Source organism: Taeniopygia guttata, chromosome 5 (assembly GCF_048771995.1).
Source record: "Taeniopygia guttata chromosome 5, bTaeGut7.mat, whole genome shotgun sequence".
Taxonomy (NCBI): Eukaryota; Metazoa; Chordata; class Aves; order Passeriformes; family Estrildidae; genus Taeniopygia; species Taeniopygia guttata.
In genome coordinates this window covers 29,876,429-29,898,187 of record NC_133030.1, presented here as the reverse complement: position 1 = coordinate 29,898,187, position 21,759 = coordinate 29,876,429, and the positions used below count along the sequence as shown (strand labels likewise).

The 21,759-nt window shown below is 42.6% G+C and overlaps 1 protein-coding gene across 14 annotated transcripts in view; it reads right to left on the bottom strand.

The window, feature by feature from the left end:
• The window catches only part of DPF3 (double PHD fingers 3), a 190,781-nt gene that overhangs the window by 83,292 nt on the left and 85,730 nt on the right, over nucleotides 1–21,759 (bottom strand). For all 14 annotated transcript variants that reach the window (XR_012056332.1, XR_012056334.1, XR_012056333.1 and 11 more), the window contains 2 exons: nucleotides 18,181–18,341; nucleotides 11,944–12,051 (listed from right to left, as the gene is read on the bottom strand). Coding sequence is in view for 11 of the 14 variants with exons in the window: in XM_030274398.4 (XP_030130258.2) it covers nucleotides 11,944–12,051; nucleotides 18,181–18,341 (269 nt within the window). In the remaining 3 variants the exon portion in view is untranslated. The remainder of the gene's footprint in view (nucleotides 1–11,943; nucleotides 12,052–18,180; nucleotides 18,342–21,759) is intronic.

Genomic DNA, 21,759 nt, shown 5'->3' with positions numbered 1-21,759 from the left:
TACTGGAATGAAGGAGGGAATTGTGGAAATAGCAGTGTGGATTGGAGTAAGTCCTTATGACTATTAAAATGTTGTGCATGTACTAAAGCAGTAGGGAACTAATTAAGATTCAGGATTGAAAGGCAAAACAAAAAAGTTGGATGTACTCTTGTTCCATCTGTAGCACTTGCTGAGAGTTCAGATGTACTTAGGGCATCATCTTTAGCAGAAATAGGTTAATTTTTTATTTTGCCCACTCAGATATTAACAGAAAGTTCTCTGGAAGAATATAGTGTAAGTATATGTATAGTGCCAGCCCTACTATAGCAGCTTCAGAGGCACAAAGCACATAATCCTGAGTCCTTTCTATTTAGTTAATAGTGTCTTTGTCGCTGATGTTGTCCCGGTCTATAGCACTGCTCACAGATACAGCCTCTGTGTTTCCAGTTCTCCTGCCGTGCTGCTACCTCACTTAGGCAATGAGCATTACATGGCAGATGTATCCATAGCATCATTTACAAATTAGCATCACTGCAGAAATTCCTGTAACCACGAAGCTCACTTTGTCAGAGTAGCACATATCTGTAACTGTGTCATTTACAGACATTGCACCAAGGAAATCATGAGAAAATAAAAGCATTCACCATCCCTCAAAAATGAGTCACTTGCTTCAAGTGTTTACATGTAGTTTTAGCACTCTATCTGAGCCCGCTTTGAAAATTTGTCTTTTGTTCCCATCATGCAATGCTGTTTATTTTAGGCCAGCAACAAAAGGATTCACACTACAGCTCCTTAGGACATGCATAGGATATTAATCATGACCATATGTTTTCCTAAGACATTAAACCCCATACTTGCCAAGGGCAATCACATGCATTCAGAAGCACATCATTTCCATCAAGAGGGGTAAAGTTTTCATCCTTTTTCCTACATTAAGAACCATAGCTTTAGCTGATGGAAATCACTGTTGTCTTTATCAGAACTACTTACCTACAACAGCTAAAGTCCCAGGCCTAAATGACCTGGTTTGTTTAAGGGGAACCACACTCCAAGTGCATCCTAAATGAGATCTCTTGCCTAGAAGACATTGCACATAAAAGCCACATCTACCTATTCCAATGTATTGTATCAAACCTCCTTCCCCAGTGGAGTTCATTACTAGGAAGGGATGCTACAGCAAACACCAATGGTGTCAGAATCCTGAAGAATAAAACACCTGTAATAAACTATTAGTCAATCAAATGCAAAATGCAGGGAATATAGAAATTAATCATAATCTAGTAAAAACATACTTAATATCTCTCTGCTATGAGATGATTATGAGGCTGTAAAATGTTTACTACAGAGAATGGGAATGCAGAATGGAAATTTCCATCAGGGAAGGTTGGTAGGAGGTACAGGTATGTGGGAGGGGAAGTCATCATATTCTCTCCATTCTACTCTCAGCAATTCTATAAAACTTGGCTTGTAAGAGTTGAAACTGAACATTATATTAACATTTATTGCTCATTCCATTATATTATGCACCAGGAAAATAAAATCTTCTATAAATATTAGAATATTTCATGCTACAAATCAATTTAATTTGCTGTGTGTCAGGAGAACAATAAAATTTAATAAATAGGGTTTTTAAAACCATATTTTATGTAATTATATTCCATAATATCTTTGCTGGGTTTTGTTAACATTTTCTTCTATAAAGCAGCACATAGGTTCTACCATACTGTTGACCTAGTAGGCCAGTGACTTCACTGGGCTCTGTGCAGGATGCTGAGTGCCAAACCTGCAAGTCTGGTCCAACCCAATACTTTACATATAGATTTAACTTTAAGCATGTGACAAGCCCCATTAATTACTAAAAGATCACTCATGTTCTTAAAGCCCAAACTCAGGTGGCTTTCCTTTGCTGGGGTTAGGCAGCTTGGCATCTTATGAGACTAAGCCCTGGGGACTTGATCCTATAAATCCTTTTTCATGTGATTACCAGAGAATTCCCAGAACTACTCATATGAACACACAAAATACATGCAAAGAATTAGATTAAAAATATCCATTTCCTAGGATTTTGTGTCCAGTACTTGCATCTGAACAGTACCTGTGCACCACAAAAACCCTTTTGATGATATGGCTTATCCTTTTTCAGCCATTTTTACTGGCTATACTTATAAAAGGGGCAGTAGGCTTGCCAGGAAAGCTGTTCAGGTTCAGTTCTAGCTCTTAAGACTCCTACAGGGCACACAGCCTCCTGTCTGCCCCTCCCCATGCTGGAGAGCTGGTGATTTGTGCCTTGAGGGAAAAGGATCTGACAGGTTCCAGCATTTCCCCAGGCACCATCCCCTGGTGCTTCCCCAGTAGTTGCCATAGCCCTTTTGTCTGGTAAGCTTTGAGTTTACCTTCACTCTCCCTTCATTTTAAGGTAAAATCTGTTTATTTCATAAATAAATAATCCTGGTGGTTACTTACACGCATAAATGTTAACTTCATAGCAGAGGGATAAATCCCACAGCGTTCTATCGCTCCAGGAGGAATAATGTGTCTCCTAGAGACACAGCACTGTCAGTCAGGCCTTGGCAGCTTCAGAGGCACATGCTGAATAACCTTTTCCCAAAGACGTGTCCTAGCAGCCAGATGTAGGTCAAACACAGTAGCCAAGAACAGTGAAAGAGCAAAACAATGGGCTGGATAGCTCAGAGAGGGTGGTGGCAGCACAAGGAAGCTTTCTCTCAAGCAGCCCAGGTATTTCAAGCCAACGCCACCTCCGCTGCCTGAGCCCTCCCCATCATGTCTTGCAGATCAAGCCCCAAGAGATGACCTGCAGTCACACTGTAGAGGTTCCGAGGAGACCAACAGCACAATTCATTCCTTCCATTTAATGTCCCACTGTAATAACCAGAACATTTTTCAGAACAGCCTGCCTCCAAAGTAATCATAACCCTATTTTCACAAATATACTAAATACAGCTAAGATTACACACTGGTGGAAAACAAATACTTTTAAGTGGCTGCGCTGTTTCTGAAATTACAACAGCCTTGTGTCTGTGGGATGCTACACATGCATCCTATGTTCCATTCCCAGTGATAAGATCCAGAGAACTCAGAAAACTAGATTTTACAGCTTCCAAAATTGCCTTATCTTGTTCAGTTGCTACTGCTGCCTTAGCCTGATGACTAGAGCCAAAGGGTTTGGCTTCAGTGGGCTTTTGATCAAAACCCAGAGGGGTTCCAAAGCCCAGTAGCTTTTTCATGCATCTCTCTCCTAATTATGCAAACTGGCTCAGCCACACAAGAACCAGGAGTAATCCTGGGTGATTCATACAAGCCATCTTAGCTAAACAACAGAGTTCTCCTGGTAAAACTTTGAATATAAAATACGTGTAGTGACCTGTTCCAGATCTTACAAATGAAAGAGAAACTATTTACACAAAGTTAATCCTGTAAATTCTACCAGCATGACTGTGGAATTAAACAGCAGAAACAATGTTTTTGTTTTCTTGACTGGACTATTTATAGAATATTATCTGCTTTTCTAGAAATAAGTGTTTTACTTCCATAACTGCAAAATCATGAAATTCCATTTGGGGGAAAATACACATTTACTTACAGTCACTGAGCTGAATTAGTCTAAGAATTTGCAGCTTACCACATGTAACAAGAGCCAGCAAGAGCGGTGCATTATTTGAAGGAAAGGTTACCACAGCCCTGGCAGCCATGACATACAGAAGGCTGGCTCCCCAGTGGCCAGAAAAACAAAGCAAGAAGAATTACACCATGCAAAACTCGAGATATCTTTCCACCAATTATACTGCACAGCCAGCCTTGCAAAAACTGGCTCAACAATTCACCTGTGGTGAGTCTCTTTATTTGTATATATGGGTGTGTAACAAATTACTTGTTTTTTCATCATCATCCTGGTACATATAAGCCCAGGCTGTGCATCAGAGCTGGCACACTTCCATACCAGTTTTGCAAGGATTTCTGCTGATGGCCAAAACACTTTGAGGGCTTGGCTAATGGTATGATTTATTCATTAATTTCTTTTTATATAGAGGCCTCCCATACACCTTCCAATCTCTCTAAAAGTATTTATTAGATATCGATTAGGTATTCCTCTGAGTCAAAGGAGGCTGATGTTTTAGCACCTCCATATCACATACTGAGAAGCTGAGAGAACAAGACATTCCATTGGCCCTGGTCCGGTGTGGGGCATAGGAGATACAAGGATGTGATGGTGTGGTATGACTTGAAGTGCAGAGATGGGCGCCTCTACTGCAGACTGGCAATCAAAAAAATGCATATTTCACTGCAGGACTTCTATGCTGTGATTCTGCGTCAGTGAATGCACGCAAAAAGAGACAGGTTCTCTGTTACTCATAGTGCCATGTAAGAAAAGAAAAGCAAATTTTATCTGGCTAGAGATCTGAACCAGCAAAGGTCCCTGTTGTAGGCAGAATGTAAAGGGGGGGGGTGAGATGGAATAAACTGGTTAAATGTGTGTATAATAGAAAGAAGCTGATTCACAAGGAGGTCCCACACTTACGAGTTTTCTCTTGGTGACAGAAAGTCACTTTTTCTAACACAAGTCATAGTTGGATGTGTAAGTGCCTTAAAGCAGCAGCTCTTGCCTGTAGTGCCATGTCCTGCTGTGAAGACAAGATTAGTGGAGAATTGGAGCCTACTGTTTCGATTCAGTAGCATTGATGAACCCATCTGTAAACTGCAGGCTTAGCTGATGAATAAACACATAGTAAAATTTAGTCGAGAAACCCAAAAGAAAAGGCCCGAGAGAATTCAATACTTATACTGGTATTAAAAAAAACAGCAAATACAAAACCCGAATACCTCTGGCAATCTCACTCCCAGATTTGGATTCACAATGTAACGCTTTGTTTTGTTCCAAAGTGCTATGGAAGTGTGACACACATAGGTACATGACAGACCAAGCTCAGGACTCAGCATGGTCAGGGCGCAGATGTGCTTTCTAACAAATCAAATGGGAACTGAAAGCCATCCACCCTCCCCGTCCCAAAAAAGTTAAAGGGTTTCTTTTTGTTTTCTTCTACATGAGGTGACACAAATAAAGATGGGTGAGTAGGGGTGAGGTTGAGATCTGCTCCGGGCTCAAGGCGGCCCGGGCGCTGCTGCCAACAGACGCGGCTCCTGCCGCGGGGGAATTCCCGCTGGGAGCGGCCCCGGCGCGGAGCTCCCGCCGCGCGCCGCGCCCTCTGCCGGCCCCGCCGCGCCACTGCAGCCGCTCCCGGCCCCGCCACATCGCACTCCCTAAAACCCGGGATATTGCAAAAAACGGAGCGCAAGAGACGCGGGGAGTCGGGGGTTCTGTTTGCTTTCTTACACAAAGTGCTTCGGCGTACTTCGGCAGAAGGACTTGAATTAAAAGCAGACTTAAAATGACATTTTAATTTCAGAATTTTGGAGAGCCAGGAGCAAAACTCGCAGAAGCTTGCTAGCAGGCTATTAAAATCCATCTTACATGAGAAATCTAGACCAAATCATCAGAGAAACAAACTTGCTCCTGTCAAGTCAGCTCCACCCTAAATGCAGTGTTCATCATGGCAAATGTTGATAAAAGCCATTAACAATTAAAAAAAAAAAATCTCAAATAAGCTCTACACAGAAAGTATCAAAGTATCTTTGGTAAACTCTCATCTGCAGAAATCTGTCGGAAGTCTGAACAGCTGAGAGGTTTATATGATAGCCTCCTTCAGGAATATTGCATCCAATTCATCTGCATACTACAGACATACTCTTATTTGGCACCAGAATTATTCTTCCAGGTATGATCCTAAGATGGTCTTAATAGACCTTAAAAAGGAGCCACTGGTCACTGGTAGGTTCTATAACATAACATGACCGTTAACTACAGAGATAACAAGAAAACTGTCAAATAGTAGAAAAAGTTTTTGTTAAGAAGAGATGTGCCTCTCTTTACAATGTTCATAGCAAAACAACACTGCTGTCTTGTAGTACAGAACAGGAACCAATGTGTGATTGTGTAGAAATTGCTAAAATCAAAAGTGAAACTAGTCAATATTAATTGGGCTATGGGAGGAAAAAAATGTAAAAGGAAATTCTCATGAAATAAAGTGTTTTCAATTATGTTTTAGGCTCTAATATCTTGGAGTGAAATTTGGCATAGCAACCAGGAGCAGAAAAAATAATATGGAACTCAGCAGCACTGTGTTCTTTCTGTGTTCTGGGTTTGATTTCCAGCTGTACCACTCTGGTTAAAATGTGATAGAAGTAGTTTATTCCTTTTGTCGCTCATTTCTCCATTTTGGAATCAAAGTACTTCCTTCACTGTATTTTGTATATCTGGACTGTAAGTACACAGCTAAGAAGACTTCACAACAGCCCCTGGGATGATTATCTAACATGCTGCTTGAGTCTCTAGATTCTATCATACAAGTGATACTACTGAAAATTCTGTTCCTTGCTTTTTAATGTCATCTTAACTTTTATCTTGGTCAAGTGCCCCATCTTAAAGACCACAGACCTCCACAGACATGCTGAGCATCTCCCCCAAGAGCTGGGAGCATTCTTCACTTCCCAGGAAACACACAGTACCTTGTAAAATCAGTCACATCTCCACAAGGTAAATAGAGATGCTTTTAAATGATAATAGCTGTCTATAAGGATTTAGTTCATTCATCCACAAGCACACTCACCTAGGTATACCCCATATGTCAAGACTAAAAACAGAATAGGCATTGTTCAACTGGAACAAAAAAATCTGTTTTCACTATTGCTTCAGACAAATACCATGGTTCATAATAGCAAATGAAAAATACTTTCGTTTGCTTTTACTATCTAACAACTGGTTAAAAAACCCATTTCTGTAGCTCAGCTGAACACCAGACTGTCCAGATATAAGTAAGAGGACAGACACAAGCACAGGACCCCAGCTCATTCTCAGCTCAGTAGTAGCATAAACAAACTCTACTTCACACCCTCCACGTGGGTGGGAAGGCTGCCACTCTGAAACCTCACTGTGGGCTTTCAGTCCAAAACCAAAGGACATCAGTAAACTGACACAAAAGCATTACACTCATATGCTTTAGACTTACACACCACATGAAATAAAAGCTCTGTAGGTATGTATGTGTGTACCTATATTTAGCCATCTTGTAAGACTGAAGTAGGACACTACCAATTTAAGCTCCACCCGAGTGTTTGGCCACACTCACCACATCTGTTCTCATCTGCATAGGTGCAAAGCTTGGGTAATACCTGTCTGTCAGCAGGGTTTACTGTAGGCAACAGCACTACCACAATGTTGATAGCTGACCCAACACAGAATCATGATACTACCCAGCACCATGAAATCACTAAGTATACAGGACAAGGATCCATTACGATTTCAAGGGACCTTGGGTCTAATCCAGGATTTCCTTCTCATTTCTAGCCCTCCTCTTTCCAACTGCTCTGATTTTGCCAAGGGCCAGAACCATACTGCTCACCTGCACAGCACCTGCAGTTCACAGTAGTGGTAGAGCTAAAAATTCTCCTCTTTCTCCCAGCTCCATTGGAAGTCAGGCTACCTAGCTCAACCCTCTCCCTCACCCATTCCCAGACTTCTCAAGCACAGGAGCTCAGCTCTGTCCTTCCTCTTTTACCGGGCAGGAGAAAAGGCAGCTGAGTGAATGTGGAAGCTGCTTACAGCCCTCCCACTGCTCTGTGCCAAAGTGCCATGCGAATACCACAGCACGATGCTGCAGAGAACCACGTTTCCCATACTTGGTTGAACAGAAGTCTAGTTTCACAAATATTATATGAGTATTAACACCTAGTAAGCTTAAAACTCTGCACCTAGGAAATGTATCTGGGAAAACATAATTGAGGAGTGCAGGACAGACTATGATCTGCCTGGCTGGGGAGAACCTCAGGGACCTTGGTGTTCTCGTGAACCATGAGCTCAATATGAATGAACAGTGTGCTGCTGTGGCAATAAAAAAATAAAGCCAACAGGATGCTGGGTTGCATCAGCAAGGACATCACCAGCAGAGATAAGCAACTATCATAATCAGTGCTTGTCAGGCTACACCTGGAATTCAGTGCTCAGTTTTGGTCCCTGCTATACAAAATAGATGTGGACAGTCTGGAGGTGGTCAAGGGAAGGGCTACAAAGATGATCCAAGGCCTGGGAAGCCTTCCATATGGCTATCTGAGAAAACTGGGTTTGTTCACACTTGAGAAGAGAAGGCTTAAGGGAAGACTTTATCACTGTGTTCCAGTATTTAAAGAGTGGAGTATTTAAAGATGGAGATACCCTTTTTAAAGAGTAACATAAATAATATGAGGGCTAGTGAGTACAGGTTACTCCTGGGGAAATTCCAGTTGGACACAAGAGGAAAATTTCACATTGAGAACAATCAGCCATTGGAATAAACTGCCCAGGGAAGTGGTAGATTCCCCAACACTGGACAGTTTTAAGATTTGGCTGGACAGGGTGCTGAGACATCTTGTCTAGACCATGCTCTTGCCAATGAAGGTTGGACCAGATGATCCCGGAGGTCCCTTTCAATCTGCTATTTTTTGAAACTATGAAATCACAGTATTGGCAATATACAACATGACAATATATTGCCCATGGCCCAGGATTTGTTTCAAATCTGTACTAGTGATCATAGAAGTCTTGACTGCTACACTATAATGACTCAAGTAACAGCTCAGACCCATTACAATAATTAACTCTAGGCTACACTTGAGCCATAATGCTTGGTTTTGATGATAAGAACATGATTTAAAGATGAAAGATGAAGACCAGGCCATATGAAAGTAAAAACTTAGTAAAAACCCTGAAGATCTGGTCATAATATTGCCTGTATTGTCAGTAAAGGCACTATTATAACAAAGTATTGGCAATACTTTGTTTCTCCTGCATATCTACTGGATAGTCTGCTGGATGGGAGGGAGGATGCAGAGAAATAGCACAAACATGAACATTGCTAGACCCTTGAACAAACCACTTTACTTGGGCAATGCATCCATGTAAGTCTGAATAAAGGGGCAGAGGAAAAGAGACATCTAAAGGCTGCATTAGCAATTCCTATTCCACTGTTCACACCTGCACAACTCTGGCTGTAACTATTCTTAAAACCAAACACCTTCATTTTAAACCAAATAAAAACAATATATCAGGACAACAAAACTACCATCTTCTATTAAGAAGCAGGCATCAACTCACCCCCATGAAAAACATTACAGTGTACCTTCCATTTTACAAAAAACGAGCAGACCATTGAAGCATGATTATTTTCTTCATTAGATTTTGGTATTATCAAATGTGAAACTCTCACTCACTGTGTTGTGTCATGCACTACATAAACTGCAAAAGTAGGTTATAACTATAAACCTTAAACTATAAAACTATTTCAGTTTTATAAACTAAAATAGTATACTATACTATTACTAAATCATTTCTTGTTCGTGCTGGCAAGACAATAGTTTGATTCTACTTACTGACCAGCCGATGACTAGCTATGATTTATCAAAACAAAAAGCCTACTCTGTGTATCTCTTGAGTTATGTAGGTGTCTTCTGAATACAGGAACTTCTGAATAAAACTTTTTGCTATAATAAGCCACTCTGAAATCCCAGGTGCAGTCCAAGAAAGTATTCACACCCCTGGTGCCAATCCCATTGACTTCTGAAATGGCAACTTTTGGAGCAAAGATCTTCTTCTGTGTTTGCTACAGTGGTTGTCTTACAAGAAGTACTTCTATGCAGTTAACATAATACAACTAAGGTTTTGCCCTAATTTGATGTTGTAGAAGTGCATTGCTTGCACGTGCCATATAACAATAACAAAAATCTATAAAAATATATTAACAATTTCACAGCCTCCTCTATAAAAATTAGCTATTTGCATATTAACCAAGCATAAGCACTCTCTAGCTGCTGAGAACAGCTCTAAGGAATGAACAGAATGCCCAAGCCCTAGGTGGAGTGAAACTATGGAATATATAGATTCAATTTCTTTCAAATTTATTTTATATGTTCTACAGCTGTCATCTCTGTGCTTTTTAATAGATCTTAATTTTCTACATCTTTGCCCCACACAACCATCTGATGTTTAACTGAGGACAGAGAAGTCAGCATTAGGTAGCTTCCTAGGTTCAGCATTAGGTTTTACAATACTATTCCCCTCCAAAATCTACAGTATGTCTGCTGTCAATGTTGAAAATAAATTCTACTCTCTTTCTCCCAAATTGTCAAAAGCTACCTTTAAATGGAGGTCCAAGGTGTTCCATAGGTTTTCAACTTTCAGATCAGAGAAGGGGGAAATCCCACTTTTGGCTAGTCAGTCTCTTCTGGATATGCACAGAAGGAGTGAAACTGTTTTGTGGTATAACTGATAAGGAAAGTTAATCACTAGATAGAAATTGGTTGGAAAATAGATTTAAATGGCAGAGCAATATAACTCGCCTTATTTGGTTGCCACCGTCAATGCAACGAAAGTACCACTTCTGAGATGCAGAGGAGATGTTTATAGCAGGGAAAACAACACAGAGACAGACATGCTGAGGTCTCTTTATCTGATAACTTTGTGGTAATTGCCTTTCATGCCCTGTGGCATGTGGGATGTACTAATTTGGCATTCAGTGAGTACAGCAAAGAAGAGTAATGCAAACAAAAAAGAGCAAAAATTCTACCCTACTGCCTTACCTTACAAAATTACCAAGGCACAGCAGTACTGACATCATCAAAAAGTCTAAGGTAGTCACTTCTATGAGCCAACATCATCCTTCTCTAGAGTCCAGTCTCATTTTCATCAACGTACATGACTGATTTCATCAGCTCTTTCTAAGCAGCTCTGCTGTGAGGTCCAGTTCTATTTTCTGGCTGAGATTTTGCCCTTGGTTTGAACCCCAACTGAGTGGTTATAGGGATTTCCTCCTCTTTTCCAACTCTCCACTGATGCCTCCTATACTGAAAGTAGAGTTTTCAAAAACTGTTTATACCAGAATCAACAGGAATTTCAGCTCTGATTTTAATGGGTTTTGAACTTGTCTCTGTTGCTCTTTCCTCTCTCTCCACCAACTACTGTGTAGAAGCAAAGTCATCAGTATTGCTGAGCATCGCTCAGTTCCCAGGCACCTTCTTCTGTCAAACAGGTTTTTTTAATATTCTAATTTACATTTGGGGGTTTTCTCCTGTACTTTTTATACTGACAGCATCTCACCTCTTAAAAACCACATACAGCTGTGAGTATATGTGTTCCCTCTTTCTCACAATAGCTGACCCCAGAGACAGAAAGCCTTTATTACTAACTGCAAGGAAGAATGCACAACACCACGCTCTACCTGACACAGCTGCAGCTCCTCCACATCTGCTTTACAGTCCCTCATTCAGCATCCAGATTCATCACTTCACATAGTTTAATTGTGGAAGAGTAGCAAGGACAAGAAGAATGAAAGAATAATAGACAAAGGTACACATACAGTCAGACAGAAATACACAAATGTGGCATATGCTCCCTATTTTTCATTATTTTTTGTTCATAATCTGGTCATACTCCTTGCCACCAGCCCTACCAAGAAAAATCTTATCTTATACTTACTGTTTCACACACATAGTGTTCTCTTTCACAAAGATTAGGCAGCAGATGCCAGTGAGACTGTGTATTAGTAATGCACTGAGGAAAAAGTCAGTAATACATTGATTCTTTACATCCTTGTTAATTTTCTAATAGAAGCCAGGATTCAACCCTACAGAAGGTAAATTCAGCTCCCCCTGCATTCAATACAAGTTGTTCAGGTTTTTGTAAGGGATGAGTTGTATGCAGAGGGTTTGGTGGTTATGGTTACAGCAAATCAAGTAAGATGCAACAGATGCAATGAGAAATGGTTGGAAAGCAGCAAAGATAAAGTCCAAGGTCTAAATGCCAGGTTTGCATGTATGCCAGCTGCTCTGCAGCTCGGGAGAGGCAGGCAAACAAATACTTACCAGGTTTAATTTCCAGCAGCTTCAGCCTGGAATCCTCAGGGGGATGCAAACGCCTCTTTTTGCGCCAGCAACGTGCTGGGTATGTGTACAGCTGACCTGGGGCCAGGCCTGAAGATTAAAGGCAAAAAATTAATCACATCTCAGTTTGAAAACCACAAGCACTGTCTCTAGCATCTTTGTTCTTGCCCTTCCAGCATCTCCTTGTTGGAGGGTGCAATCCTGAAAATCATGAGGCAGAGCTACACACTGGCATCCAGTGCTCCTGAGGCTCTTCAGCAGCTCTTGGGATCAAGCCTGCAGAGAATCTACGTCTCACTCAGACACTTCACTCAGCTCACTGAAACCAGAGCTGCACATAAATAATTTGTGATTTCTTCAGGGTAAATAGAATTTCAGACTCTCCTGGGTCACAAGGGTGATGCCTCCTCCACAGGCAGAGAAAGCCCCTTGAGAGAGAAGAGATGAAGTTCTGACATGCAAATATTTAGGCCCTGATGCACAGAGCAGGTCAGGAAATTTGTGTCTTCCAAGCAGGAGCAAACCAAGATCCAAGAGGTCTGATTCCGTTTTTTTGCTTACATTCTGGACTTCTGTATGAATACTAATTCTTCATTTTGACTCTTACCTCCTCATGCCAATATTCTGAATGAGGGAGGAGATACACCAATAATGCTTATATCACTGCATGTTCCCTTAAATCACATTTGGCATCACTGGGTTTTGAGCTGCCCTGGCTCTCCTGACAGACACCCTTCAGCCAGTGTTCAAGCTGTACTTTTCTCTCTCGCATTCAGGACACAGCAGGGCTTTGTGAATGCATCGCTACTAGGGGCACAGAAGCACACTTACAAGCGCTTCAAAGTATCCTCAACTGCCCCAGATAGTCATGACACACACAAATACCCAGCAAGAAAAGTTGGAGGCATTTAATTATCTCCTCTGCTGTTCCTGCCCTCTCTGTCCACCAGTTCTGGTTTGGCTCCCCTGCCCTTCTGCCGTTCCTGCTGTCTTGAAGGGGCTACAAAGCATGACTTCAATTCCAGACTCATTGTCCTCAAAAACCAGGTAAGACCACATAAGAGAGAGAACAGGAATGGTGTTGCTATATCTGAAACTGTACTGACAGTGAACAGCTGGACAGCATCAAGGGGGTGCGAGTAAAGCAGAACAGCTCAAGGGCAGGAGGATGGCCCAAGAGTTCTCTCCTCTCTTCGGAAGCAGCCAGGAGAGAATATCAGCTTGGGAACAAAAGCAACTCACCAGACCAAATGAGGATAATAAAAAAAACCAATATCCTCTTACATGGGGGTGGGGATGAAGACACATTAACATAATTCACCTTGAGGGAATGTGCTAATCAAATTCTGCAGGTGAGACCTAAGTTCCTAGTTTTAAATATTTCAGCTGTTGGGAATGTCAGTTCAGATCCCAGCACCTTCCACCAACTTCCAAGGCCATGGAGCATCTACAGCATACTGCCTGAGTATGGCCAAGTGATGAGCATCTGCAGAGACTCTGGCTGTTTCAGGGCACAGAATGCTATTCAGCTTGGAGTTCTCATGCCCTTCTTTCATTGATGGCCGGAAGGCCAGGCATTGTGCACATCCCAAGAAGGATGCATTTCAGAACAGGTTGCCTAAGACCGGTTTGGAAATAAAAATGGGAATAACTAGCACTTATACAGTGTTTGGACACCCTTCTTCATGCCACTTTGCAAACATTAACCACTGCAAACAATTGCTATAATGATGAGGTAGACTGTGCCTGGCTCTGATGTGAGTAATTAAAGAGGTGGAGGCAAGAAGCCCCACCCTTTCTCAGCAGGTCCTGTGCATGGACTTGAAGACGACACTGAAATGGCAATTGCTAGATCAAAGCAATAGGGCAGAGAATCAGCCCTCCATTGCACAGGCCTCCACAGAGGAGCCATTTGAAGGAGTAAGTACCACAGCTTTTGTCCCAGACAGAGAGGAGCAAAGATCATCTTTGCTTTTGGGGGAATATCTGCTAATGTGGGCGCTCCTATACAAAAGAGCAGTTCTGGATTCAGCCAGGACAGCAAAAGCCAAATACACAAGCTGAAAGCCCAACTAGAAGCTTGAAAGGAGAGTTGGGAGAGCCTTCTCCTTCGAGAGTGGCAGGTAGATCAATTAGAAACAGATGATCCAACATCCACCTCTGCAACCCTTCTGGTAAGCTCATAGAACACCTGTTCATTAATATACTGCCATCCAATGAACTTAAAACACATACCAGATTTTCACTTCATTCAACCCACCAATGCTATCTTCATTTCTCTACCCTGTTCCTCATCTGTCTCTGTGCTGGGTCACACGAAGTGTAGATCATACACAAAGGAGAGGCAATAAGGAAAGGGTCAGTTCTGAATGCTCTGAATGTAGCTCCTTCACAGGCAATCTTGCAGTGAATATGGAAATAATGCATATTGCCATCTTCAGCCCTATGTGGGTTGTCTCTCTCTCTGGTACCTTATCGGGCAACCAGAGAAGGTTCCAACCATTTGCTTACAGACGAAATAGCAGAACCTGCAGTGAGTTATGTTGTTTATCTCATTAGTGTAGGAGAGTCATAACTCAAAGCTCGTGTGAAAGGCCAGGGGAGGAGGGGGAAAGGAGGGAGTTATGTGCAGTATTGTGTGAAATTAACCCTGAACTGTTTATCATGAGATGCAGATTTCTGACTCCTTTAACAAAGAGGACAGCAAGAATTCAGGTTAATATGCTGAGTTCCTGACTCATCTCTGTTTTTCAAGTCTGTGTAAGTGAAAAGAGGTCCTGGAGCTTTGCCATTTGTCTTTATCTAGTTTTTCAGGTTAGGGATAGTAAAGGGTAGTGAGCACAGCACACAAGATAGATACCGGGATGGCTGGCAGATAATTTTCAGAGCCCTTTAGTATGGGCACGAGCAAATTGTGTACAGACCAAAACCAGGCATGGTAAAACTGTAGAGGGATGCTGTGACTCACCATAATACTACAAGAAACAGATTACGCAAAGACACTCAGGGGAGCACTAAATGGGCTAATAAAAATCAAGAAAGAGAAAAGCAAATATGGGGTAGGAGGACTGGTTCATTTCACACTGATTATTCTAATTCAAAACAACAAAGTCATCAGATTTGGGGCCAACGCAGATGCAGGAGGCTTCTTTCACTTGATACTCTCTGTGAAGAATGTTCCACCATTAGTCTCCAGTGCAGACCTGCAGGAGAAATGTCAGCTATCCCCTTCTGCAGGGCAAGCTGCCAAACAGTCCACTATCAAAGGTGAGGAAGGAAAGATTTACAGAATGAATTTGCTCAAAGTAGTCCACAAAGCTTGTGGCTGAGACAGGCAAAGCATGAAGACATCTTGGTTCCTGGTGTGATTCTGTAACACAGTTATGATGATTCCTTCTGCACATGGACAGATGCCAATGAGACCCACACAAGACTATTTGTGTCTTTGCGGAAGATACTGTTGACAAAACATTACTTATGAACACAGTGGATGTATACCTGAGTGTGTGTATATATATCTATACATCTTCTGACTGTGTTCAGAAGGATAAAAATAGCAACACCAGGGAAGGGAAGGGAAGGGAAGGGAAGGGAAGGGAAGGGAAGGGAAGGGAAGGGAAGGGAAGGGAAGGGAAGGGAAGGGAAGGGAAGGGAAGGGAAGGGAAGGGAAGGGAAGGGAAGGGAAGGGAAGGGAAGGGAAGGGAAGGGAAGGGAAGGGAAGGGAAGGGAAGGGAAGGGAAGGGAAGGGAAGGGAAGGGAAGGGAAGGGAAGGGAAGGGAAGGGAAGGGAAGGGAAGGGAAGGGAAGGGAAGGGAAGGGAAGGGAAGGGAAGGGAAGGGAAGGGAAGGGAAGGGAAGGGAAGGGAAGGGAAGGGAAGGGAAGGGAAGGGAAGGGAAGGGAAGGGAAGGGAAGGGAAGGGAAGGGAAGGGAAGGGAAGGGAAGGGAAGGGAAGGGAAGGGGAAGGGAAGGGAAGGGAAGGGAAGGGAAGGGAAGGGAAGGGAAGGGAAGGGAAGGGAAGGGAAGGGAAGGGAAGGGAAGGGAAGGGAAGGGAAGGGAAGGGAAGGGAAGGGAAGGGAAGGGAAGGGAAGGGAAGGGAAGGGAAGGGAAGGGAAGGGAAGGGAAGGGAAGGGAAGGGAAGGGAAGGGAAGGGAAGGGAAGGGAAGGGAAGGGAAGGGAAGGGAAGGGAAGGGAAGGGAAGGGAAGGGAAGGGAAGGGAAGGGAAGGGAAGGGAAGGGAAGGGAAGGGAAGGGAAGGGAAGGGAAGGGAAGGGAAGGGAAGGGAAGGGAAGGGAAGGGAAGGGAAGGGAAGGGAAGGGAAGGGAAGGGAAGGGAAGGGAAGGGAAGGGAAGGGAAGGGAAGGGAAGGGAAGGGAAGGGAAGGGAAGGGAAGGGAAGGGAAGGGAAGGGAAGGGAAGGGAAGGGAAGGGAAGGGAAGGGAAGGGAAGGGAAGGGAAGGGAAGGGAAGGGAAGGGAAGGGAAGGGAAGGGAAGGGAAGGGAAGGGAAGGGAAGGGAAGGGAAGGGAAGGGAAGGGAAGGGAAGGGAAGGGAAGGGAAGGGAAGGGAAGGGAAGGGAAGGGAAGGGAAGGGAAGGGAAGGGAAGGGAAGGGAAGGGAAGGGAAGGGAAGGGAAGGGAAGGGAAGGGAAGGGAAGGGAAGGGAAGGGAAGGGAAGGGAAGGGAAGGGAAGGGAAGGGAAGGATTTTATGCAAACCATAATCTCTTAGGATTAGAGCCTTTTCAGCTGAAACAAAAAACTCAACTGTGCTTATGAAGCAACCCTACCAAAGAAGGGTTAGTCCAGAAGTTTAAAAAACTCCCATCCTGTGAACCGCATTCAGCAGTCCTGAATTACCCCAGCAGTTTTTGTAGCTGAAATATTCTTCAGGTATTTTTAATGCTGTAAAGAGACGTGTTGTCTCTAGCACAAGAAGTGGCTCCATTTTATTACATAAACAGTTTTCTGGTAGTACTGCAAAACAACACTAAATCTACTTTTGATATTTTAGTAATAGGAGGAGCACAAAGGTCCTTCCTTTAGTATATCCTAGAAAGAAGAAGAGGAAAGTTTCAGCTAAGACTCAGCTAGGCACTTTTCAGAAGCAGCAATTGTTTTCTTAGCCCCAGGAGGGTAAAGGAATATCCTATGTGTTCCTCCCACTTCATCTCCTGTAAACCAGACAGTGGAAGAGATTAGAGCAGGCTTCACCTTCCCATAATTTCAGATCAAGAATTTGAGGGGGTGGAGGATGAAGGTGGGAGGGTGACAATATTATTTAGAGAACTGGAACATATTTATGCACATGTGTGCATGTCATACTTCCAGTGCCCATGTACCCCAGGTCCCTTTCTGCCTGGATTGTCTGGGCTGCACTGGGGGGCGGGGGGGGGGGGGGGGGGGGAAGGTAGAAATACATTTTGGTGCTGTTAAAAAGTCCATTTCCTGGGCTAATTATTGGTCAGATAATGAACTGCAACAGAGCCAAATTTCCCTTGGGGTTCAGAAGGAATTCTGTCTGAGTAATATCTCCAGTCTTTGGTGACTGTCCTTTGCCTTGCAAAAATGTATTTCAGATGGATTTAGTCTAACAAAGGAACAACTGACCAAAGTCTACAAAAATACCAGTGCTCTTTCCCTTGAGCTTCACTGAGCTGTGGAACAGGCATTAGCCAAATCTCCTTAAGGAAATGTACCAACTTATTTCTGAACCCAAGGGAACCACATCTCCAGAACTGATATCCAAGTTAACCTATCCAAAGCAGAATCAGGATTTATAGGTATATTTCTAACCATTAGAACAACATTCAAGAACAACATTAATGGACTCTCCTATATTTTGCTTCTGTTTTATATCCTTCCTAATATAGTTTCTTATTTTCAGCATTCATCTGAGAAACTCCCACCTCCACCTTGGAGGTAATTCCAGTCCTGCTTAGAGCAGAGCATTGAGTCTTCTGCTACAGACTGGGATTGATAGCATGAAAAGAGCTACAATGATGCAGCCTTAGAAACTACCATGTCAGGCACTTCTTTGCATAGAGAGAGAGTAATTAGCATGAGCTCTCTGCAGTTACCAAAGGAAATCCCCTCCAGGCACAGAGGTTTAGGCAGTTTCTTTTCTGTGTGGCCTGTAGCAGGTTTGAGCTCCTATTAATTAAACCCCATGAGGGCTCAGAGGCCAGCCCTCCTTACATGCACGTGCATACACAGACACAGCACAACCAACCTGGTCCCCTGTGCCTCTTCTCCATCCAGATGTAGCAGTTGTTCTGAGCCACCCCAGTCTGTGAATCCAGGAAGGGAAGGCGGACACTGCGCTCGGCACAGAGCCGAGAGTTGTAGCTGCGACAGTGCTCAATTGCTTCTTTGTAGAACTGGTCCCCGAGGCTGCCAAAAGAGACAGGGCACACACTGAGAATGATTGCGCTGCCCCTCCACCAAGAGTAGGAAAGGGGGATGTGAGGTTGGTTCGAAAATGGACAAACAGAAAAACTTTGCCAGAACAGATGCTAATGTTGGTGACATGAGACACTGATGAAGTAGATCATGCGGAAAGTGATGTCAAATTCATCAAAAGATCAGGCTGTCAGGAACCAGACACAGATCTTTTCAGTAGCAGCATGGCTACTGAATGAGCAAATGATGCAATCACACTGCCCCATAACCTTGGGTCAGGCCCATGTACACCACAGTGAACTCATTTGATCGTTTCTCTTCCCCTGTAGTTTGTCCAGCTAATTCAGCAAACCAATCATTTCAATCCCATCTAACAGCAGCTACTGCAGTATGTTTTAGGCAAACAGAAAGACAGCCAAGTTCATAAGAACCTAGCTCCAGCATTTCTGGTGCCAAAGAGCCCATAAGAGCAAAGACCATAGTTCTCTTATTGTGTACTTCTGAGGCATGAAAACACGCCCCTTAATAACTAGAGCAATATCTGCAATGGTCAGACTAGATGTTTTGTCATAAGCCTTCCACAGTTTTCCACAGTGAAGCCTGAGGTGCCAGGAGCAGCAGGCTACAGCAGCGACCAGTCAGATCCAGCATGGCAAATGCTGCTTTTCTCTGGAGTCCGGTGGGAATAACAGTTCTAAAGACAATGTCACTTACTTCATAAATAATTGTTTGTTCAAAAATTCTGTAGAATCTTCATCTTCCCTTGAGATAGGTTTAAAAACTCTGCCTGCTGGAGATTACCAAAATCCTCCCTCCAAATTTTTCTAAACAGGGAAAAGCATCAAAGTAAAGCTACCCTGAGGACACAAAGCAGCTGTCATGCTGGAGCATTGCAAAGTAGGTGGGCCACACTGCTGAAACTCATTCTTGATCTATTGTCAAGGTGAAGTGCACTCGTGACACGAATAGCTACGAAAGATACCTGTTAGGGCTAAGTTCATTAGAAAACAGGAGCAGAGTGATAGATGGCATAACTTGCTCTGACTCTGATATTCATTAGTGTGCAAAAAGAGTATAGCATATACAGCAAGTGAGCCAAAGGGATGCATGCACAGAGATAAAAGGAGCTTCCTTTGCTGTTCTATTAGTTGTTTTCCCCACTATCTTCTCCTGTAGGCACAACTGGCCTTTTAAAATTTTGCACACCTCTGAATGTCAAATCAGTGCAAATTGCTCTGTTTTACCATCTGTATCTTTTTTGTGACTCACATATTTTAAATGACTCCTCAGTTGTATCTTATGATTTACATGGAAGTCAAACTCATCTTGGCTATACTGGACCAATATCCTATCGGTGACAGGGGCCATAAGCAGAGGCTTAGGGAAGAACAAAAATGCAGCAAATACCAAGGAAGGCGCCTCAAGTTCCCCCTACTCAAGTCTGATGATCAGAACCCAATTTACCCAAGTCTCAGGTTATCCAGTGATGGGGAGGTCAGAACATCCTTTGCCTACAGAGACTTCCTAAGGGTTTTTCAGAGGTTTTGTGCAGCAGTGAATGTCTGTGTGAACATTGTGCCTCTCAGACCTGTCCTCCCCTGCTGACCACCAGCTCCTGGGCAGCTGCCAGTGCAGGCATATGTGGAGGGCAGCTGAAGGAGAGAGCTCTCTGTCTGTGCAAGCAAGCAGAGGGTACAGCATGGGCAGAGCATGTACAGCAGGATCCCTCCGGACACTGAATCCCCTGCAATGACCTCAAATGCCCTTTTCCATAAAAAGGAGGGGGGGGAAGGGAAGGGGAGCAGGGGAGAAAGAAAAGATAAGCTGCTCTACTATACAAAGAATGTGACTAGGAAGAAATGAAATCTTATTAAAAGCTGTAATTAAAGTTGTACACTTGTGTAATCAAAGTCAGTAACAAGGAGACCCCAGTTGATCAAAGATTAACAGCTCTTTCCACAAACACTTGAGCTTCCTCAGAGCTATGTCAGATTCCTTCTATATTAAACCACAGATATTCTTTAACTCTAAGGAATTTACTGGAAAGAAAAGCATACCTGTGTGACAAAAAACTGCCACCACTGCATAAGTCTTCCTTATGCCAAAAATCACTTCAGTCATTAGAATATGCACACCACAAAGCATCCATATTAACAAAAACAATACATCTCAGCAACCCATATATAGGATCTGATTGGAGATTGCTTCATTTTCTATCTTGCTCTAAGATTGAAAATAAGTTTAAGTCTTCAAATGTAAAATATTTGGCTTTAAATCACACTATCAAGGAGAGCAAATTTCAGATTTTTCTAAGAGGGAGAAAAGGGCATTTGAGATCCTGATGGCAGAGAAGCAACCAAGCTAATGGGTCAAATTCACTCTTGACAAAATCTTGCAGTCTAGCTGTTTCATTACATTTATTTTAAAGATTTTAAATATGTGGGGTTTTTGCCTTAAAGAAAAATAACAATTTAGAAGTATTCAGTTGTCTCCATATTTTAAGAATGCTTGCCTTGGCTCCACTACCGCAAGCATGATCAAAAAATGCAGTTCTCTAAGTATTCACTGGAAAGATATTCAGATACTGAGACCTTGAGGAATTATTCTGGCCTTAATTATAAATGGAAATTTTTTTAAGTGACAAATAATCAAATATAGGAAAGTAAAGAAATGGTATTTCCTTATGACACTCATATGTCAGTCATAAACAGATTCCCTGAAATTACTTTTGGGTGCATAGTCATTTTGTTTTATCATTATACCTTACTGGAAGTATTCTGACTCATTCCAAACTACAGTTAGTTTTTTTTAAAAAAACTTCAAACTTAGAGATATTTTTTGGGTTTTTTGTGCTACATATCTAAACATAACATGTTTTATCTTATGCAGGAAAAAACAGAAAGTGTATTAAAATCAGGGCAAAAAAGAGAAAGTACAGTCCTATTGTGTTCCTCGTTGCAGAGTCAGGGAGGTGGGACAAATCCCAGCCCCCTCCCAGGAGGTTTACAATGAAGCTGGAGAACAGACAAGGGTGGGAATAAGACTGGAAAGCACATGAGCTCCGATGAAACTCAAACAGATCAGTTGAGTCTGAGCAAGTGAGACACAAGAAGAGGGAAAAAAATAATATTATAAAGTGTATCATATGTCAGAAAAAAGATTAATTGTCTGTTACATGCTTCATAGTTTTCCCAAACTGTGTTGCTATGGAAGACTTCCACTTCAACTCCTGAAAAAGTATCTGTAAAAACTATGGGGAATTTCCTCATTATTTTTATGAAAAGTATGTATGAGTCAGTGCTGTGCTGTGACTGACTGTAAGGGTCAATTCTTCCCTTTGGACAGGGGAGTTAAAGGTCACACAGACTTGTCTACATTGATATTAATGACACAAAATCATCAGCATATG